Source organism: Elephantulus edwardii, unplaced genomic scaffold, assembly GCF_000299155.1.
Source record: "Elephantulus edwardii isolate Elephantulus edwardi_28Jun2011 unplaced genomic scaffold, EleEdw1.0 scaffold00212, whole genome shotgun sequence".
Taxonomy (NCBI): Eukaryota; Metazoa; Chordata; class Mammalia; order Macroscelidea; family Macroscelididae; genus Elephantulus; species Elephantulus edwardii.
In genome coordinates, this window is record NW_006399962.1 from 3,968,172 (window position 1) to 3,986,751 (window position 18,580).

At 40.7% G+C, this 18,580-nt stretch overlaps 2 protein-coding genes across 2 annotated transcripts in view; both read left to right on the top strand.

The window, feature by feature from the left end:
- Positions 1-2,250: 2,250 nt before the first annotated feature.
- On the top strand, positions 2,251-3,192 carry LOC102846331 (apolipoprotein F-like). The gene has a single exon (XM_006897680.1). The coding sequence runs from the start codon at positions 2,260-2,262 to the stop codon at positions 3,190-3,192; it is 933 nt and encodes a 310-aa protein (XP_006897742.1). The 5' UTR covers positions 2,251-2,259.
- Positions 3,193-8,669: 5,477 nt separating this feature from the next.
- Positions 8,670-18,580, top strand: part of STAT2 (signal transducer and activator of transcription 2, 113kDa) — a 21,428-nt gene continuing 11,517 nt past the window's right edge. Inside the window, exons 1-8 of the mRNA XM_006897681.1 lie at positions 8,670-8,800; positions 8,959-9,112; positions 9,423-9,518; positions 10,340-10,429; positions 10,522-10,597; positions 10,969-11,054; positions 11,200-11,318; positions 11,457-11,483. Of these exons, the coding sequence (XP_006897743.1) occupies positions 8,670-8,800; positions 8,959-9,112; positions 9,423-9,518; positions 10,340-10,429; positions 10,522-10,597; positions 10,969-11,054; positions 11,200-11,318; positions 11,457-11,483 (779 nt within the window). The remainder of the gene's footprint in view (positions 8,801-8,958; positions 9,113-9,422; positions 9,519-10,339; positions 10,430-10,521; positions 10,598-10,968; positions 11,055-11,199; positions 11,319-11,456; positions 11,484-18,580) is intronic.

An 18,580-nucleotide genomic window follows, 5' to 3' on the forward strand; every position in this document is an offset into this window, starting at 1 on the left:
GATTAGGTATTTTTGTCATGACAGGAGTCTAGAGCGAAGGCTACATGGTGGAGTGGACTTGGGGGAGAGTTTGTAAAACAATGAAAGAATTTTTCTTTTACTTTTCCAAGAGGGTAGTGTTCCAGGGGCAGAGGGTTGGGAGGGGAGAAATGTACAACAATGAATGAATGGAAATCCAAAGCCTCTGTAAATTTTTACTGAAATTAATAATAAATTTAAATTTTTTTTTAAAAGTAAATGTGCCACATGTGTGGTGGTGGGAAAGCACTCTTTAGTGTGTATAGATGATGAGACATAAATTTTAAAATAAATGTGGTAAGCAGCTGTGCTGCAATCCCAAAGGCAGGCAGTCCACCAGCTGCTCCACAGGAGAAGGATGGGCAATCTCCTCCCATGTGATTACCTGCCTCTGAAAACCGGCTAGAGAGTCAGCTGTAGGTCTGTTCCAACTCAATGGTGCACAACAACAGCTATACTGAAGAACTTTACAAGAGTAGAGTCAGGAGTTTGTCGAGGCTTATTTCAGATACATAATGCCCTCTAGGTGATAAATCTCCTTCCTCAGGTCTATATTGAGAAACAAGACAGATTAAGTAGTTAGACATGATAGAGCCTTCTTAGAGGTATCTCTTCAATTCATCCTAATGTTAAAAGACCCATGTAACCTGTATTAGTCTTGTCCTTTTCCTCCTAGAAGGTCTCAGCCCCTATTTCTTATCCTATTTTCTCCTTCCTTTTTTTCATGCTTTAAGTCATTAAATATTGTGCAATTACTATGTATTAATCATGACAGGCAGAAACCCTGGGTGGTGCAAATGTTAAGAGAGCTGGAAGTTGAAATCGATACAGAGGCACCTATACAGTAAGGCCTGGTGAGCTACTTTAAAATATATATATATAATATATACACACATACATATATCTAGATGTTGTTGTGTACTGTAGAGTTGGAACTAACCCATAGTTGACCCTCCAGTGGGTTTTCAGAGGCAGTTAATTGTACCAGAAGAGACTGCCCATCCTTCTCCTGCAGAACAGCTGGTGGCCTTGAACCACGTGCCTTCGAGACTGCAGCACAGCATCTTGCCACTAGGTTACCAGAGCTCCCTTATGCCCATTACATAGTTGTTAGGTACCACTGAGTCAGAACCACTCTTAGTAGACCTTCCAGTGGGTTTTCAGAGACTGTAAATCCCACAGGAGGAAACTGTCTATCTTTCTCCCATGGAGCAGCTAGTGAATTCGAACTATGTGCCTTTGAGTTGACAACACAACTTCTTACCACTAAGCAACCAGATTTTCTTTAATAAATATAAACCTGTGAAACAGTTCTGTTCTGGCATAGCTGGAATTTCTCTGAGAGATTACACAACAGCAACTGGTTTTTAGTCATGTGAGATATATTAACCTTATCATTTATCTATCCTGTGTTTTCTAAATTCCCCAAATAGATTCTATAGCTTTTTTATTCAAGCCTTAAGGTGAAAAGAAAAATAACAGAATCATATATACTCTCTCCTGACTTTGGGTCTCCTTTAGCTCCTGTTATGAGCTAAAGTGGATCTGTCTCATGGACATGCCAAAGGATAAGGTTTTCAGTACTGAGGATGAGTAACAAGAGGACAGTGATTGAGCAAGGGCAAATATTTGCAGAGATTAAAATCCCTTACTGATCATAGCAGAAAGAAATACTTTTCTTCTTCCCAGGCAGAGACAACTGGGCAGGAGACTAAGAAGCAACCAGTCCTACCAAGGCAGGCTCACTTCTCAGCGACTGGATTGTGTGGTAACTAACCTGGGGCTCCCATAAGTGGGTGGTCTCTGAGGAGAGCAAACGGCTCACATGTGATTACTAACCTAAAGTTTGGTGGTTCAAACCCACCTTGTGGGACCATGAAAGAAAGGCCTATCAATCTGTTTCCATAAAAATCATAGCCAAGAAAATTGTATGGAGCACAGGTCTACTCTAACACGGGTTTGCCGTGAGTCAGAACTGACTTGATAGCAGTGGGTGTTCGTTTATACATGGGTAAAAAAGCGGAGGAAGCCCCTGGTAACCTGAAAATGGAAGAGGTCAGGTGAGAACAATTGGGTCCCATTTCTCATTACCTAGGCCTTTACTTTTAAAAAAGGGAAGCTTGGAGTTGATAGATGATAATAATGTCTTTTAAGTCCTGGGCTCCTTTGAGACCACATTACTTATGGAAATGTTTTGTGTCCTTTGGGTTTCTTTCCACTCTAGCATACTCTGTTCCAGACATGGGTGGTATCAGACCCATCATGATGCAGAGTATACTGCTTCTTTGCTACTTCCTTCTGTACCCTGTGGAGGCAATTTTGCAGGAAACTCCCACAAAGGTCCCGCAACACCTTCCATCCCTGGAATCCCAGCTACCCTCCTCAGACTTCATGCTCTGCCAGTCTCTGCTCCCAAAGTCCCTGCCCGGCTTCACCAACATGGGCCTTCTGCCCAGGTTCCTAGTAGGCCTGGCATTGAGGAATGCCCTTGAAAAGGCTGGCTGCCAGGATTATGCTTGGACTGTGGAGCGAGAGCTCTATCGCCTGGGAGGTGTGAAAGCCACACAGCTCCTCATCCACCATCTTCACGAGCTCTTGAAAGACAGAAGAACACAGAAGGAAGCATCAGCAGATGTCCAACCCTTTGCTCTGCAGCTCCTAGCCAGGGAGCTGCCAGGCCCAGAAAGAACTAGACGGTCCTTCCAGACTGCAGATTGTGAACAGAAGCAAGAGCAGAATGTGCACCGTGTACTTCGCTTGTTGCCAACAGTAGGAACCTTCTACAACTTGGGCACCGCTTTGTACTATGCTTCTCAAAACTGCTTGGATACGGCCAAGAACCGAGGCCAAGATGGAGCCATAGATCTAGGCTATGACCTTCTGATGACCATGGCAGGGCTGTCAGGGACCCCTACAGGACTGTTGATCAGCTCTGCACTTAAGCCTGCAGTAAAAGCTGGGATTGAGCAGTTGATCCAGAATTACTTTGAGAAAGAGACAAATATTTCTCTGCTAGAGACCAATGAGAAAGTGAACAGTACAGACGTGAGAGACCTGGAGGAGACTAATGCGGTTTCAGCGGTGTCCAAGTTGGGAAGTTCAATTTTTTCTAAGTGGTGGGTTCCACTCAAGACGCATTACTCGGACCCAGAGCCTGAAAGTCGTATGCTATAAAAAGTGCGTGATAAACAAAGAAGAAAGGCAGTCCAAGGGTTAAGTGCTTGGCTGCTGACTGAAAGGTTGGTAGTTCGGTGTGAAAAAGACCGGGTAATCTGCTCCCATAAAGATTACAGCCAAGGAAACCCTTTGCTGAGGTTTTACTTTTCACATGGGGTTGCTGTAAGAAAAAGTGGAGCTGACGATACACAATAACAAACATAAGGAATAAATCTAATATTCTGACAATATGTATATGTGTGTGTTTAAATTCCAAATCTTAATCTTATTATTCAGGAGGCAGGTAGTGTTGTAACTGGTAAGCATTTAAAAATTTGGTTTTGAAGAAGCTCTGGTGGCCTAGTGGCAAGAAGCTGCACTGCAATCCAGAAGGTGTGTGGTTTGAATCCACCAGATGCTCGGCTGAAGAAGGAGGGGCAATCTCCTGCTGTGCCAGTCGAATTTAATTCAACGGTACACAACAAGAAAAGAAAGGGGTGGGGGGGAAACCCAAGCCTTGGTTTGGGAGGATTTGGGTTTTTTTTTAAAAAAAAATTTATCTTATTATTATTTGTGTGTGTGTCCCGTCAAATGGAATCTGACTGGTACAGGAAGAGATTGCCCCACCTTCTCCAGCAGAGCACCTGGTGGATTTTAACGGTGTACCTCTGGGATTACAGTGCAACTTCTTGCCACTAGGCCACCAGAGCTCCCTGGGAACGTGGTTTTGAATTTAAGTTCCACTTGTCTATCAATGCCTCTGTGATCACAGAGAAGGAACTTCATCCTACAAGAACAGTTCTCAGGTCCGCTGAAAATCAGTACAATGAACCTACGTGCTTAGCACAGTATCGTTAATAAACAGCTGTTATTATCATTTTTATTACTTCAGCCCTCCTCTTCCGGTCCCTAAGTGTTGAAATTCCGGTCCCAGGTCTTCCTATCGAAGCCTCATCGCCCGTGTTCAGTCTCGCTTCCTGAGCTATAATGAGCAGCTTCTCCGAAATCAGCTGCTACAGCGTAGACAGGCTATTCCCCGGGGAGGGGAGGGGCGTACATGAGGTTTTTAACCAATCGTTGCATTTGAAGGTGTGGTTTCGCCTCTGTTTGTCCCGCCCCACTGAGAAGTTGGCATTATGATGGCACCAATGAGCTCTCAGTACAGAGAAGTTGGGGCTGAACGTGATTGAGTGGCAGCCGCGGTCAGAGATTCTGATTGGGCTTCGCGGTTCAGCCGCCCACAGTAGCTCACTAAGAAAGGGGCGTTCCGAAACCTAGGGCGGGGCTAGAGCTCCCCATTCCAACCTCTGGGTCGGAGAAGCCGCTGGGTGCCAAAAGCCGCTGCTAGAACCACTGAAAGGGACGAGGGGCTGCGACCCCAACCAGGTACACGCTTTGACAGCGCGCCGAGATGGGGGCACGGGTTCTTCCCTGAGAAGTGAGACAGGCCCTAGAGGTTACACCCTGAAGGCGGCAGCTCTGTCCCCAGAATGGGAGCCGTCTCCTGATTGGTCCTCTATTGCCCCTTCTCGTCCATCCCCCAAAACCTAGCGCCCCCATCCAAAATCCCACTGCAGTGTCTCAGCCTTAGGACTGCATTATTATTATTGTTGTTATTTTATCTGCATTACTTTTTTTCTTCGCACATCCCCCCTCCCAGAAGAATTTGTACAAAGTTAGGTACAACTTCTTTTGTTACGTAAAGGATGTAAGACACAGCTGTGTCAAGCGATTTGCTTAAAAACAAACTGCTTTTATTGTCGGAAGGAAGCAATTTCATAGCTGACTCTGCAGCAGGTTTTCCGAGGCTGTAAATTGCACGGAAGGCGAGGGCCCAGATTCGAACCTTTAGATAGGCACAGCCTTTGGGTTAGCAGCACAACTTTCCCGTGGACTATGCCAGTTCGGTTCTTTTTAGTTAATCTTACTGAGCACAAATGTGTGGGACAGATCATAAAGTGTTACAGTCTGGGTGTCTTCCAGATGAAACCAAGTTTCCTTATTTTTTGAATCTCAGAGTTTGCTGTCTGCCCTTCTCTTATATCAGCTAATTATTTCCTCAAGAACTGAAACTCCTTGCTTTTTGTCTCTTAAAAGCATGCAGATACATAGTTTTAAAAGTCAAGCACTTAGGGGATGGAAATGTTGTTAAAATGACAAATTTTTTTGTTACATATATTGTACCACAATCTAATTCTTACAGGAAAAAAGTCAAGCACTAGTAAAAGGGTTACAATTATAACTAAAAACGCTTACTCCTTCCCTCTCCTTCTGCTTCCGTGTATCTACTTCCCAGAGATAGACTGGTAGCACATTAATTTTGGTGGAAGAGAATCTCATCGAAAACATTTTCTTTGCTTCATAATAAAGTCATGTGACTTTCTAAGACACAGATGTATTTGTTTTACTCCGTTATTTGGCCCTGGATGTAACAAAAATAAATTTCAATTCCTCAAACAGACATTAGATGGCGCTTGACAGGGGAAGATGCCAGATTCAGACTGGCAACAGGGAAAAAAATCCTGTTGGAGTAAAATTTCTGGTTTATTCACCATGTTGATAACCCACATTGAGAATCAGGTTTGAAAACATTATGCTTAGTGAAGTGAGTCATTAAACTATGATCACTTCTTTGAAATAGCAAAGGTAGATAGATATATAGAGACCAGAAGTTTATTGTGGTTACGAAGGGTTAGAAAGGAGAGGGAACGGGGCAGATCATTGTTGAACAAGCATTGAGTGTCTGTTAACGGTGATGAATATTTTGATAACAGATATGGAAAATAATCGCTGACTTGTATGTATAAAAAATGAGTTGACACAAGTTGTGTTGTATACATATTTTTGCCATAATTGTTGACATTTTAGGTAGTTTGAGTAAGAATAATGCTCTGGTCATGGTGGAGAGGAGAGACAGAAAGGTGCATTAAAATAGAGTCAGTAACAGTCTTGGGAACTGAGTGACCCCTTGTTTAACGACATCTAGAAAGAAATACATTTTTCCTGCATGAAGAGCTATTTATAGGGTGGACTTACCTTATTTCTTAGGAGATCTAACCCTTTTATAAAAACCTTGATATTAACAGAGATCGTGCTGTAATGAATAATTAAGACCAAAAAATATATACATGCAATGATGTAAAAGAAATTAATTTGAGGGAGATGATAAATGAAATAAACGTTGTGGAAATTGCATTAGTATGTACTGAAACCAGGAGATAGGTATGTGAGATTGTACAAGTCACTCTGGTATGTGTTTGAAAATTACTAAGGAAATTAAAATACATTATGGAGCTGTTCTATGCTCTCTGGAAGAATACACATCAAATTCTAGTAGTGATGTCTTCTCCAGAGGTGGAGGAACAAAGATTAGGGATAGGATTGACATAGACTTTAATTTTATTTTTTTTTTCAAGGATAGTAGACTCATGTATTACTTGTAAAATTGAAATACCTATAATAAAACATCCATTATATCAGTAGTTTTGTGTGTGTCATTCAGTAATATTGATTACATTTTTTAAGTTGTGCAGCTCTTCTCACTGCTGGCCTTTTCCGAAGGGAGCCTGGTGGTGTAGCACACAGTGAGTTGTGCTGTTAACCAAGTAACCCAAAGGCTGTGCTTCTCTAGGGGTTCAAATCCAACAGTGGTTCTGAGGGAGAAAGATGGGCAGTCTCTTCCCATGAAGATTTATAACCTCAGAAACCTGATGGACGGTCACTATATTTTGGAAACAACATAATGGGAGTGAGTTTTAGTTTTGTGAATTTGATCCTTTTCCAAATTATTCCATCATCATCATCATCAACATAAAACTCAGTGCCTCCTAAGCAAAACCAAGTCCCTCTTCACTCTGCTCCCATCTCTAATAATCACTCATAATCTTTGGTTCCTGTGTATTTGCTTATTTAATATAAATGAGATCATAAAGTTTTCTTTTAATTGTGATTTTAACAAAAGTTTGCAGAAAAGTTAGATTTTCATTCATTCATTGTTGCATATTCTACCCCCTCTCTCCTCTTTCTCCCTCGACCAGTTCACTTTTTAAAATTCACTCATTGTTGTACAGTTACCTAGCTCCCCATCCCCAGTCCTCTATTCAATGAGGTACCTCTTATTCTGGGCTGTTGTTGTATGTATAATGTCTAATCACATATTCCTTTTAAACAGTTCTTCCCTTCATCTGTTCCAATGTGATGATCATTATTTATCCACTCTTATCCGATTTGCCTCACAACCTCCCTTGTCCGACCTGCTTTGTAACAGTGGTGCTATGTAGTATTTGTCCTTTTGTGACTGAGATCTTTCACTCAACATGAGGTCCTCCATGGTCCCTCATGTTGTATAATGTTTTATGAGTCCATTGTTTTTCAGTGGTGGATAGAATAGATTTTCTATCTGTTCATTTGTTGCGGTGCTTCCATCTCGGTTGTTGTAAACAATGCAGCAGTAAACATGGATGTGCATATACCTGTTTGGATGCTGGTTCTGGTTTCTTTAGGGTGTATTCCTAGTAGTGGAATTTCTGAGTCCAATGGTATTTCTGTTTCCAACTTTTTGAGAAAGTGCCAAACCACTTTCCGTAGTGGTTGCACCACTTTACACTCCCACCAGCAGTGAATAAGGGTTCCAATCTCTCCACAGTCTCGCCATCATTTATTGTTTGCTGCTCTTTTGAACTTTGCTATTTTTACTGGGGTGAGATGATATCTCATAGTTGTTTTTACATTTGTCTTTTGTGACAGATTTATTTCACTCAGCATGATGTTTTCAAATCCATGTATGTGGCATGGAAAGGACTTTGTTTCTCTTTGTGAATGCGTAGTAGTCCATTATGTGTATAGATCACTTTTTGTTTATTTCTGAGGTTTTATTATTGTTTCTCTTTTTCTTGTTCTGTACCATTGAATCTGATCTGACTGGCAAAGGAGGAGATTACCCCTCCTCCTACAGCAGAGCATCTGGTGGATTCAAACCATGTGTGCCTTCGGTATTACAGCACAGCTTTTGCCACTAGGCCGTCAGAGCTCCCTTTTTGTTTATTTCTGTTAACAGCCATTTTGGTTTTTTCCACCTCTTGACTATGATGAGTAGTGCTGCCATGAACCTTGGTATACAGACATCTCTGTTGCTGATGCCCTTCTTTGGGAATATATTTAGGATTGAGATTGCTTTACTAGAGGGTGGTTTTATGTTCAACTCTTTTAAGAATCACAAACTGTTTTCCTCAGTGACTGTATCACCTTGCTTTCCAACCACCAATGGATGAGGGTTCCAAAATTTCCACAACCTTGACGACATCCATTGTTTTTCACTTTTTTTTTCCAATCATTGCCATTCTAATGGAGAGTAGGTGGTATTTCTTGTAAGTAACAGTTTTTTAATTGGTAATAAACAATTATGTTAACTGGTAATAAACAGTTATGAGACTGCAGATTATTTATCCATTGACTTTTCCAATTGGAAATGCTCATCTTTTAGATTCATTTTCCAAATGGCACAGTGGGAAATGCTGCAGAATCTTGACAGCCCATTTCAGGATCAGCTGCACCAGCTCTACTCAAATACCCCCTTGCCAATGGACATTCGACAGCACTTGGCTGCCTGGATTGAAGATCAGAACTGGTGAGGCCTTCAGGAAATTGGGGTGTTAGTTAAGAAAGGTAGTTTGCTCTTCTGAGTACCCAGGACCCTGGTGACAGTAAGAGCAAAAAGGGGTTGAGAGGCCTAAGGACACCAGTAGATTTGCAGAAACCTTAATCTTCATTCTTCCTCGACCACAGGAAGGAAGCTGCTCTGGGCAAGGATGATTCCAAGGCTAAAATGCTCTTCTTCCATTTCTTGGACCAGCTGAACTATGACTGTGGCTTTTACAGTCAGGACCCTAACTACTTGTTGCTACAGCACAACATGCGAAAATTTGCTCGGGACATTCTGGTATTTGGCATAGCTCGAATAACAGGGCAGGGCTGGGATATGGAAGAGAACCTGGAGGTACAAAGGAAGGGAAACAGGTTAGGGGAAAGGGCAGAGTTAAGACTTGGGGATCATTGGCAGAGAAGAGAGAGGCACATGTCTAGGTGATATTATTGGGAGGGGGCCGGGGCATGAGGGACCCAGTGGTGAAAGAGGAAAGATCTAAGACTCTGAGGGAAAGGGGATGTCCTGGGGACATTGGTAGAGTCTAGGGTGATAGGTCATTGAGGGGAGCTGAGTTGGATCAACCCTTTCTGTTATCCTACTTTAGGCATTTCCCAAGGGCCCAACAGGTTTGACTGAGATGCTCTTTAATCTCCTTCTGGAAGAAAAAAGGATTCTCTCCAATGCTCAGAAGGCTCAGTTGGTGAGAAGAGTTTGGTGGTGATATTATGAGCTCTTGGAGTAGAAAGGTTCCATGGGAAATCTAAAGGAATTTGTCTCAGGACAGAGTCCTTCCACATCGTACAGTGTAATTTCAGGCCCTGAATTTAAAGATGAACAATCAGATCTGAAATAATACTAAAACAAACAAACACACACAGTTGCTAAGGAGTCACTTCAGATTCAGGGCAACCCCATTTACATAAAGATGTAAAAAAAAAACAAACTCCACTACATAGAGTTTTCAAGGTTTTGATCCTTTAGAAGCAGATCACGCAATCTGTCTTCCAGGATACCTCTGGGTGGGTTCAAAGTACCAACCTTTTAATTAGTAATAGGTCTCTTAACCTTTTGTACCTCACAAACAAAAACACCAAACTCATTGCCATTTAATTGGTTCCAACTGATAGTGACCCTCCATCAGATTTTTGAGTCTGTAAATCTTTATAGGAGAAGAATACCTATCTTTCTACTGGTGGAGGGCCAATGGATTTGAAACCACTGACCTTTCAGTTAACAGCTCAATACATTATGCATGTACCACCAGACCTCCTTGTGTCACCTAGAAACTCCAAAATGTTCTCAGTTTCATTGCCATGAAGTTGGGACTGATTCATAGCTGACCCTCCATTGGGTTTTCAGAGGCTATAAATTGGAAGGGAGGAGGTTCCCTGTCTTTCTCTCACTGAGCTGCTGGTGCATTTTCTAACCACCAAAGAGGTACTGCCTTTGGATTGGCAGCATGTCTTCCTGTAGTGTATGCCACCAGAGCTCCCTGAAATGTTCTGAGAGCCCCTATTTCAGGACCAAAGAGAGCCATCCCTCGATGCACCTGTGGAGAGCCAGCAGAATGAGATTGAATCGCGGATCCTGGAATTAAGGGCTATGATGGAGGTTGGTAGATAAGGCAAGAATCAAGATGAGTGGAGCTCAGCCCCGCTTCCTCCCACAGAAACAACTTCATCTGGATCCTTTCCCCTCTACAGAAACTAGTGAAGTCCATCAGTCAATTGAAAGACCAGCAGGATGTCTTCTGGTTCAGATATAAGACCCAGGCCTCAGGTAGGAAGCACATTGGGTGGTGGAAAAAGATGGATTCCTGCTGGGAGACCAAGAGTGGATGAGAACAGAAGGAAAAAGCTTTGGGAACTTACTAACTACAGTCTAACTTCCATGCAGTTCTAGAACTGCCAGGGTTTGTGGCAGGGAATGGGGATTATTCGTAAGTTTTGGAGGAGATATATGTGAGATATATGGAAACTGACGTAGTGGACTTCTGGCCCAAGCCTAGAAGTACCTGTATTTTGTTGGGTTTCCCATTATTTCCCTCCAGAGTTTCTAACTCTGGCTGAGCTGAAGGAGACCCTAGTCAGGAAGGAGAGGGTTCTGCACCCTGGACCTGAGCACTATTCTGTTTTTTTCCTGCCTTCCAGGGAAGACAACTTCTATGGACCCTCATCTAGCCAGACAACAGCAGCGTCTGCAAGAAACTGCCAATGAATTGGACAGAAAGAGGAAGGTGGGAGTTTAGGGATGGAGGGCATGGGCAGAAAGGCACTGGGAAAATGAGGGATGTGGAAGGTCTGGCCCCTTCCCCCAGGTTGGGTGGTGGAGGGAGATGATGAGAAGTGCCCAGTGCCCAGTGCTCACTGTCTCTTTCCTAGGAGGTGCTGGATGCCTCCAAAGCACTACTGGGCCGATTAACTACCCTAGTTGACCTACTGCTGCCGAAGTTAGAGGAGTGGAAAGTCCAACAACAAAAAGCCTGCATTGGAGCCCCCGTGTGCCAGAAATCAGAAGAGAAAGTCCAGGAACAGAATACGTGTATTGGAGACCCTGGGGATCAAAGATCAGAAGAAAAATCAGAAGAGCGGCAAGTCCAGCCAAAAAATGCCCGCACTGAGGCAGAAACCGTGTTGAGACAGAGATTAGAAAAACTGGAGAAGTGGTAAGAGACACCTTGCACTCCCCAAGCTCATCTCAGCCCTAGGGAGCTACCTCCCAAGGCTTAGTAAATGGTAATATTCTATATACTTCAAGAGATAGCATTTACCTCAGTGTCTGTCTCTCAGAACAACCCCAGCTCCCCTCACTGTCTGCAGCTACATTCTGCAGTCTCAGTCTCGTCCTTACTCCTCATGAAGCCCACAGGGGAATGATGGGTTAGCTCACAGTCTGTTTTCTCCTTCCCTTTTAATTACCTGAGAAATGTGGGGTTTTTTAACTATATTGTATTTTTCTACTCAGTATACTTACTGTAATATTATTAGCAAAAATTGAGTCTCTTGATATTTTTTAAAAAATCTTAACAGTTACATGGTAATGTTTTCCCATGAGATCCTTAATGGCTATATAATAGATCAAGATCTTAAGGCTATATAATACTTCAAGATCTTTCCCCAAGTACAGTGCTGTCAGTGATGCAATAATATTCATATTCATACATGGAAAATCCGTTAATGTGAAAATTATTCAAATTCACATGCTTCCCACTAAAGTCTAAAGGAAGAAACTGAGACTTTCTGCAATCTGAAATTGATCAGAGATGCAATCAAGATGCATTAATAATAACTGGTTGTTGGAATTAAAGTTGAAAACAAAAAAAAAAGATTGGTAATTGGAAAATATGGTCTTGGTAATAGGAATGAGACCAGAATCACATCATATGAATTTTTAAGATCAGTAGCGGCTTCAGTTTGCTTGGCTCCACTGTCAACGCTCTTGGTACCAACAGCCAGGAAATTAAAAGACAAATTGCATTGGGAAAGCCTGCTGTCAGAGACCTTGCCAAAGTACTGAAGAGCAATGATGTCAGTCTGGAAACTAAGGTGTACCTGATTCTTTGGCAATAGTCTTTGCAATTACTTGCTATGCATCAGAAAGCTGGACAATGACTAGGGATGATAGAAGGAGAATTGATGCCTTTGAGCCGTGGTACTGGAGAAGAGTGTTGAATGTACCATGAACAGCTAAGAGAAAGCTACACCTTGGAGGCAAGGATTCTGAGGCTTCATCTGACATACTTTGGACATATTGCAAGGAGGGACAGAGGGATGGCACAGGAGAGGAAGACCCTGGATGAGATGGATTAATTCAGTGACTGGAGTAATGAAGGTAGTTGTGTAAGAGACAGTAAGATTGGCACAGGATAGAGCAAGGTATAGGGCTGTTGTACATAGGGTTCACTATGAGTCACAAGCAACTCGATGGCACATAACAACAACAGCAACCTTTTTAAAAATAATAAATGGTGACTATACCACATGGACCTCATCTGATGGAATGCGCAGTAATCAAACAGCTATACTTGTGGAAAGAGACAGTAAAGAATATCAGAACAAGACCAGGAAATGCCTATGGGACAGACCATCAACTGCTCCCATGCAAGTTCAAATTGAAGCCACAGAAAATGAAAGCAAGTCCAGGAGAGCCAAAATACTGCATTGATTATATTCTGTTTGAGTTTGTAGTAGATTTGCTCCATTAAACACTAAGACTAAATATGTTCTGGGATGCCATTAAGGATATCATACAGAAAGAAAGCAAAAGGTGCTTAAAAAGGGAAGGAAAGAAGGAAGGGAGGGAGAGAGGGAGGAAAAAAGGAAGGCAGGGAGGGAGGGAGGAGGAAGGCAGGCAGGCAGGCGGAAGGAAGGAAGGCCCCCGGTTGGCCCAGAATTAGAGGAGATTCTGAAACTTGTCTCAAGAACATAGAGAAACTAAAGTGAAAGTTAGAAATGATGACATAAAAGAATTGAACATATTACAAAGAACAGCTCCAGAACACAAAAAAAGGAATTATAATGAAATGTACAAGGATCTAAAGAGAGAAAACCTTAAGGGGAGAACACACTCCGAATTTCATTACTGATGTCAGAAAGATCTCTACTGAAAGCAGAGAATACCAGAAGGATGTCTATCGATGTTTTTTTGACTATGTAAAAGCATTTGACTGTGTGGATCATAATAGATTATGGCTAAACTTGAGAAGAATGGGACTCCCAGAGCACTTAATTGTGTTCATGAGAAACCTTTACATAGACCAAGAAGCAGTTGTCCAGACAGAACAAGAGAATACTGCATATAATCAGAAAATGTGTGCATCAGAATACTTTCAGTATTCTGTTTAATCAGTATACTTTCTCCATGTCTATTCAGTCTGTATGCGGAGCAAATAATTTAGGAAACTGTGGTCTATAAAGAATAATTGTGGCATCAGGATTGGAGGAAGACCTACATTATGCAGATGACACAACTTTGCTTGCAGAAAGTGAAGAAGATTTGAAACTCTTACTGTGGAAGATTGGATTACAGACTTCAATATGAATTACATCTCAGCATAAAAAAAAAAAAGTCCTCTAGTGGCAAAAAGCTGCACTGCAATCTCAGAGGCGCACAGTTCAAATCCACCAGATGCTTTGCTGGAGAAGGAGGGGCAGTCTCCTCCTCTACCAGTCAGATCTGATTTGATGGTACACACACACACACACACACACACACACACACACACACTAATAAAATTTTTAAAAAGGGTTTACAAAAAAATTTTTAAAAATAAAAAAAATCCTCTTAAAACCTATGGAAATAGCAGTCAAGAAAATACATTACAGTTTGCATTGGGCAAATCTGCTGCTAACTACCTGCTTGAAGTGCTACAGAGAAAAGAAGTCACATGGAGGACTAATGTATACCTAGTCCAAACTATCATATTTTTAATCATCTAATATGTATGTGAAAGCTAGACAATTAATAAGGAAAAACAAAGAATTGATGGCCTTGTATTATGGTGCAGTTAAAGAATATTGACAATTCAAAGGACTGCCAAAAGAACAATCAAGTCTGGCTTGGTAGAAGGGCAACTAGAATGTTACTTAAAAGTGAAATAGCAAAACTTCATCTCCCGTTGGTATGTCATCAGGAGAGGCCTGTCCTTGGAGAAGGGTATCATGCTTGGTAAAGGAGATCTAATAAGATGTATTGACACAATGGCTGTAAAAATGGACACAAGCACAGCAGCCATTTTGAGCCATTTTTTTGTAAAAAAAGAGTAAGAACTTCAGTGAGATGATTGACACAGTGATTGCAACAATGGGCTCAAACCTAACAACAATATTGAGGATGGAACAAGACTGAGCAGTGTTTCATTTTCTTGTACATTAGAGTCACTGAGTCTAAAGAATTCCATAGCATCAACAATTAGAGTTCCTATGTAGTGCATATGATTAGCGCTTTGACTGTTAACTGAAAAGATAGTGGTTCTAGTCTTCTCAGAGATGCCTTACAAGAAAAGCCTGACAATCTGTTTCATTAAAAGCAAAAGAGGGAAAAAAAGCAACCGTTGTGCATACCCATGTTTATTTGCTGCGTTGTTCACAATAACAAAGTGACGGAAGCAACCCAAATGCCCAACAAAAAAATGAATGGATAAAAAACTATGGTAACTTCACACAATGAAATATTATGTAGAATTGAAAACAGTGAACTCATAAAGCATTACACAACATGGGAGAGCCTGGAGAACATTATGCTGAGTGAAATATCTCAGTCACAAAAGGACAAATACTGCCTAACAGTGCTGTTATAAAATAGGACAGACAGCATTTGGACGGGGAGAGAATGGAAAAAGAGTGGATATGTAACAAAAACTGCAGTAGAACAGATGAGAGGAAGAACTATCTGAGAGGAATATATAAGAAGGCCTTATGCGTATGACAACAATCTGGAATAAGGGGTCCATTATTGGGTGGGCTGGAGAAGGGGGGAAGAGAATGAGGAGAGAAAATGTACAACAAAAAATTAAAAATTTTTTAAAACATTAACTGGGGCAAGGGATGTGGAAGAAGGAAACTGTACAACAATGACTGAAAATTCAACTTTTTTGTAAACTTTTGTTAAAATCACAATAATTTTTTTTAAAGCGCAACCATTGAAAATTGAGAGTAGCATAATTAACTCTGACACATATGAGGTTTCCATAATAACTGGATGTTTGGATGATATTTAAAGCTATGAGATTTTAGAAGAACACTAAAGGAATTGTGTAAATAGAAAAATATAAAAACTGATGCTTGGACTATTGATCAAAAAAAACTGCTTCACAGATTACATGAGGAAGAAAGTTAAATTCAAGAATCTGGGCTCTTAAAGATTATTTACATGAAACAAAACACAATGTATATGAATTTTGTATGCATACCAATAAAAAATAGAAAAGAAAATCCTCATCACTGAACCAGTAGGCAACATCATGATAGATGGAGAAAATTTTAAGTTATCAAGGATTTAATTTTACTTGGATCCACAATCAACACCCACGGTAGTAGCAGATATGAAATAAAAAGATGTATTGTACTAAGGAAATCTGCTGTCAGGTGCCTATCCAGAGTTCTAGAGAGCAAGCATGTCAGTTTAAAGACTAAGGTGTGTCTGATCCAAACTTTGGTTTTTTTCAGTTACATCCTCTGCATCTGAAATTTGGACACTAAATAAGGAAGACAGGTACCTTTGAATTGTAATGTTGACAAAAGGTTTTGAATATATACCATGGACTGTTGAAGAACAAATCTGCCTTCAGATATAACCAGATTGCTCCTTAGAGGCAAGGATGGTGAAACTTTGTCTCACTTTGGACATATTTTAAGGAGAAATCACTCCTTAGCAAGAGAGACATCATGCTGGGAAAGGTTAACAAAAGAGAGGAAGGCCACCCTCAACAAGATTAACAATTAACAATTGATGCAGTGACTGTCACAATAAGCTTAAGCAAGACAAAGATTGAGAGGATGGTGCAAGATAGGACAAGGTTCAGACCTGATGTTCATATGGTAACTATGATTCATAGTTGACTTGACAGGGAATGTGTTATCAGGATCAGAAGATTCATCAACAACCTGCATTGTGAAAATGGCTCAACCTTGCTTGCAGAAGGTGAAGAATAACTGAAATGCCTACTTGCAGAAGATCGAAGACTACAGTCTGCAATAAGAATTGTATCTCACCATCAAGAAAACAAAACTCCTCACTTCTAGGCGAGTAGGCAACACTCATGCTAAATGGAGAAGAGATTGAAGTTGTCAACAGTTTCCTCTTGTGTGGATCTATAGTCAACAGTCTTTGTACCAGCAGTCAAAAAAATCAAAAGACACATTGCATTGGGAAAATGTGCTATCAAGGACGTAGTCAAAGTGCTAAGGAGAAATGATACCAGTTTGAAGGTTCACCTTATTTAAACTACTGGCTTTTCCATTACTTGCTGTGTATCTGATGCCTTTGAGTTGTGGTGTTGGAAAAAGTATTGAATAACCCATGGACTGACCCATGGAATCCCATGAGATTGACTGACACTGAAAATTTCAGAAAGTGCCAATTGAACAAGAGCCAATAGTAAAAAAAAAAAAAGTGAATGGTAATGAAGAAAGATTGACATGCTTCAATTAACAGATGCAGCTCTGGATGTGCGCACCAGTCTATGACAGGAATTTGGAAGACAGCTATCTGACTGACTGACTGGAAGAGATCTGTATTTGTTCCCATTCCCTAGAAAGCAATACTAGAATGTGGAAATTATTGAACAATATAGTTAATATTACATGCAAGGAAAATACTGCTGAAAATCATTGAGAAACTACTCGAAGAGTATAGAAACAACAGATGCTGGTGAGGTATTGGAGGAACTGGAACCCTTATTCACTGTTGGTAGCAGTGTAAAATGGTGCAACCACTCTGGAAGGCAGTATGGCGCTTCCCCAAAAAGTTGGAAATAAAAATACCACTTGACCCAGCAATTCCACTACTGGGAATATACCCTAAAGAAATCAAAACTGCCACCCACACCCATGTTTATTGCTGCATTGTTCTCAATAGCAAAGAGCTGGAAACAACCCAAGTACTCATCAACAAACGAATGGATAAAGAAGCTATAATATATGCACACAATGGAATACTGTGAAGCACAGAAAAACAACTCATGAAGTATTATACAAAATGGGTGACCCTAAAAGACATTAGGCTGAGTGAAATATCTCAGTCACAAAAGGACAAATACTGCATAATGCCACTGTTATAAAACAGGACTGACATTGGGGTTAGGGGTAAACTAAGAAAAGAGGAGATAAATAATGTCCACTGCATTGAAACAGATGAGGAATAGAACTGCTTAAAAGAAATATATTATTTAGTATTATTTGCATGACAACAGTCTGGAATAAGAGCTGCATAGTAAAATGGACTAGGGTGGAAGGATTGTATAACAATGAAAGAATTTTTTTCAAAGAGAAAAGCAAACTGAGGAGTTGGGGTGGACAGGGAGGAAAATGGACAACAATGAATGAATAGAAATTGAAGTTCTCTCTAAACTTTCCTTAAAATCTCACTTGAAAAAAAAAAACAAAAACTAACTACTAGAACATTGATAGAGAACTTCCAGAAGTTCAAGAAGGATTTGGAAGAGCTGGTGGCATGAGGGATGCCACCAGATACAAAAGCATTGCTGATGTCAGATGGATTCTCGCTGAAAGTCAAGAATACCAGAAGAATGTCCGTTTATGCCTTATTGACTATACAAAAACAGTTGATTGTGTGGATCATAACAAATTATGGCTAACAGTGAGAAAAGTGAGAATCCCAGAACACATTTAATTATGCTTATGCAAAACCTATGTCTAGACCAAGTGGCTGTTGTGCAAACAAAGCAAGGAAGCACTACGTAATTTAAAATTAAGAAGGGAGTGAGTCGGTTGTATTCTATATCCATACTTATTCGGTCTGTATGCTGAGAAAATTATTTGAGAAGCTGAACTCTGAAGAATGTGGCATCAGGAGTAGAGGAAAACTCATCAATAACCTGTGTTATGCACATGCTACAACCTTACTTCCTGAAAGTGAGGGGTACTTGCAACACTTTCTACAGAAGATAAAAAAAATGCACTCTTCAGTATGGATTGCAACTCAACATCAAGAAAAAAAATCTTACCACTGTAGACAACATCATGATAGTTGAATAAAAGATTAAAATTGTCCACTATTTCATCTTTTTTTTAATATTTTTTT

What these genes read in the sequence shown, in the direction of transcription:
- LOC102846331 (XM_006897680.1), top strand. Translation starts at nt 2,260, where the DNA reads ATGGGTGGTATCAGACCCATCATGATGCAGAGTATACTGCTTCTTTGC.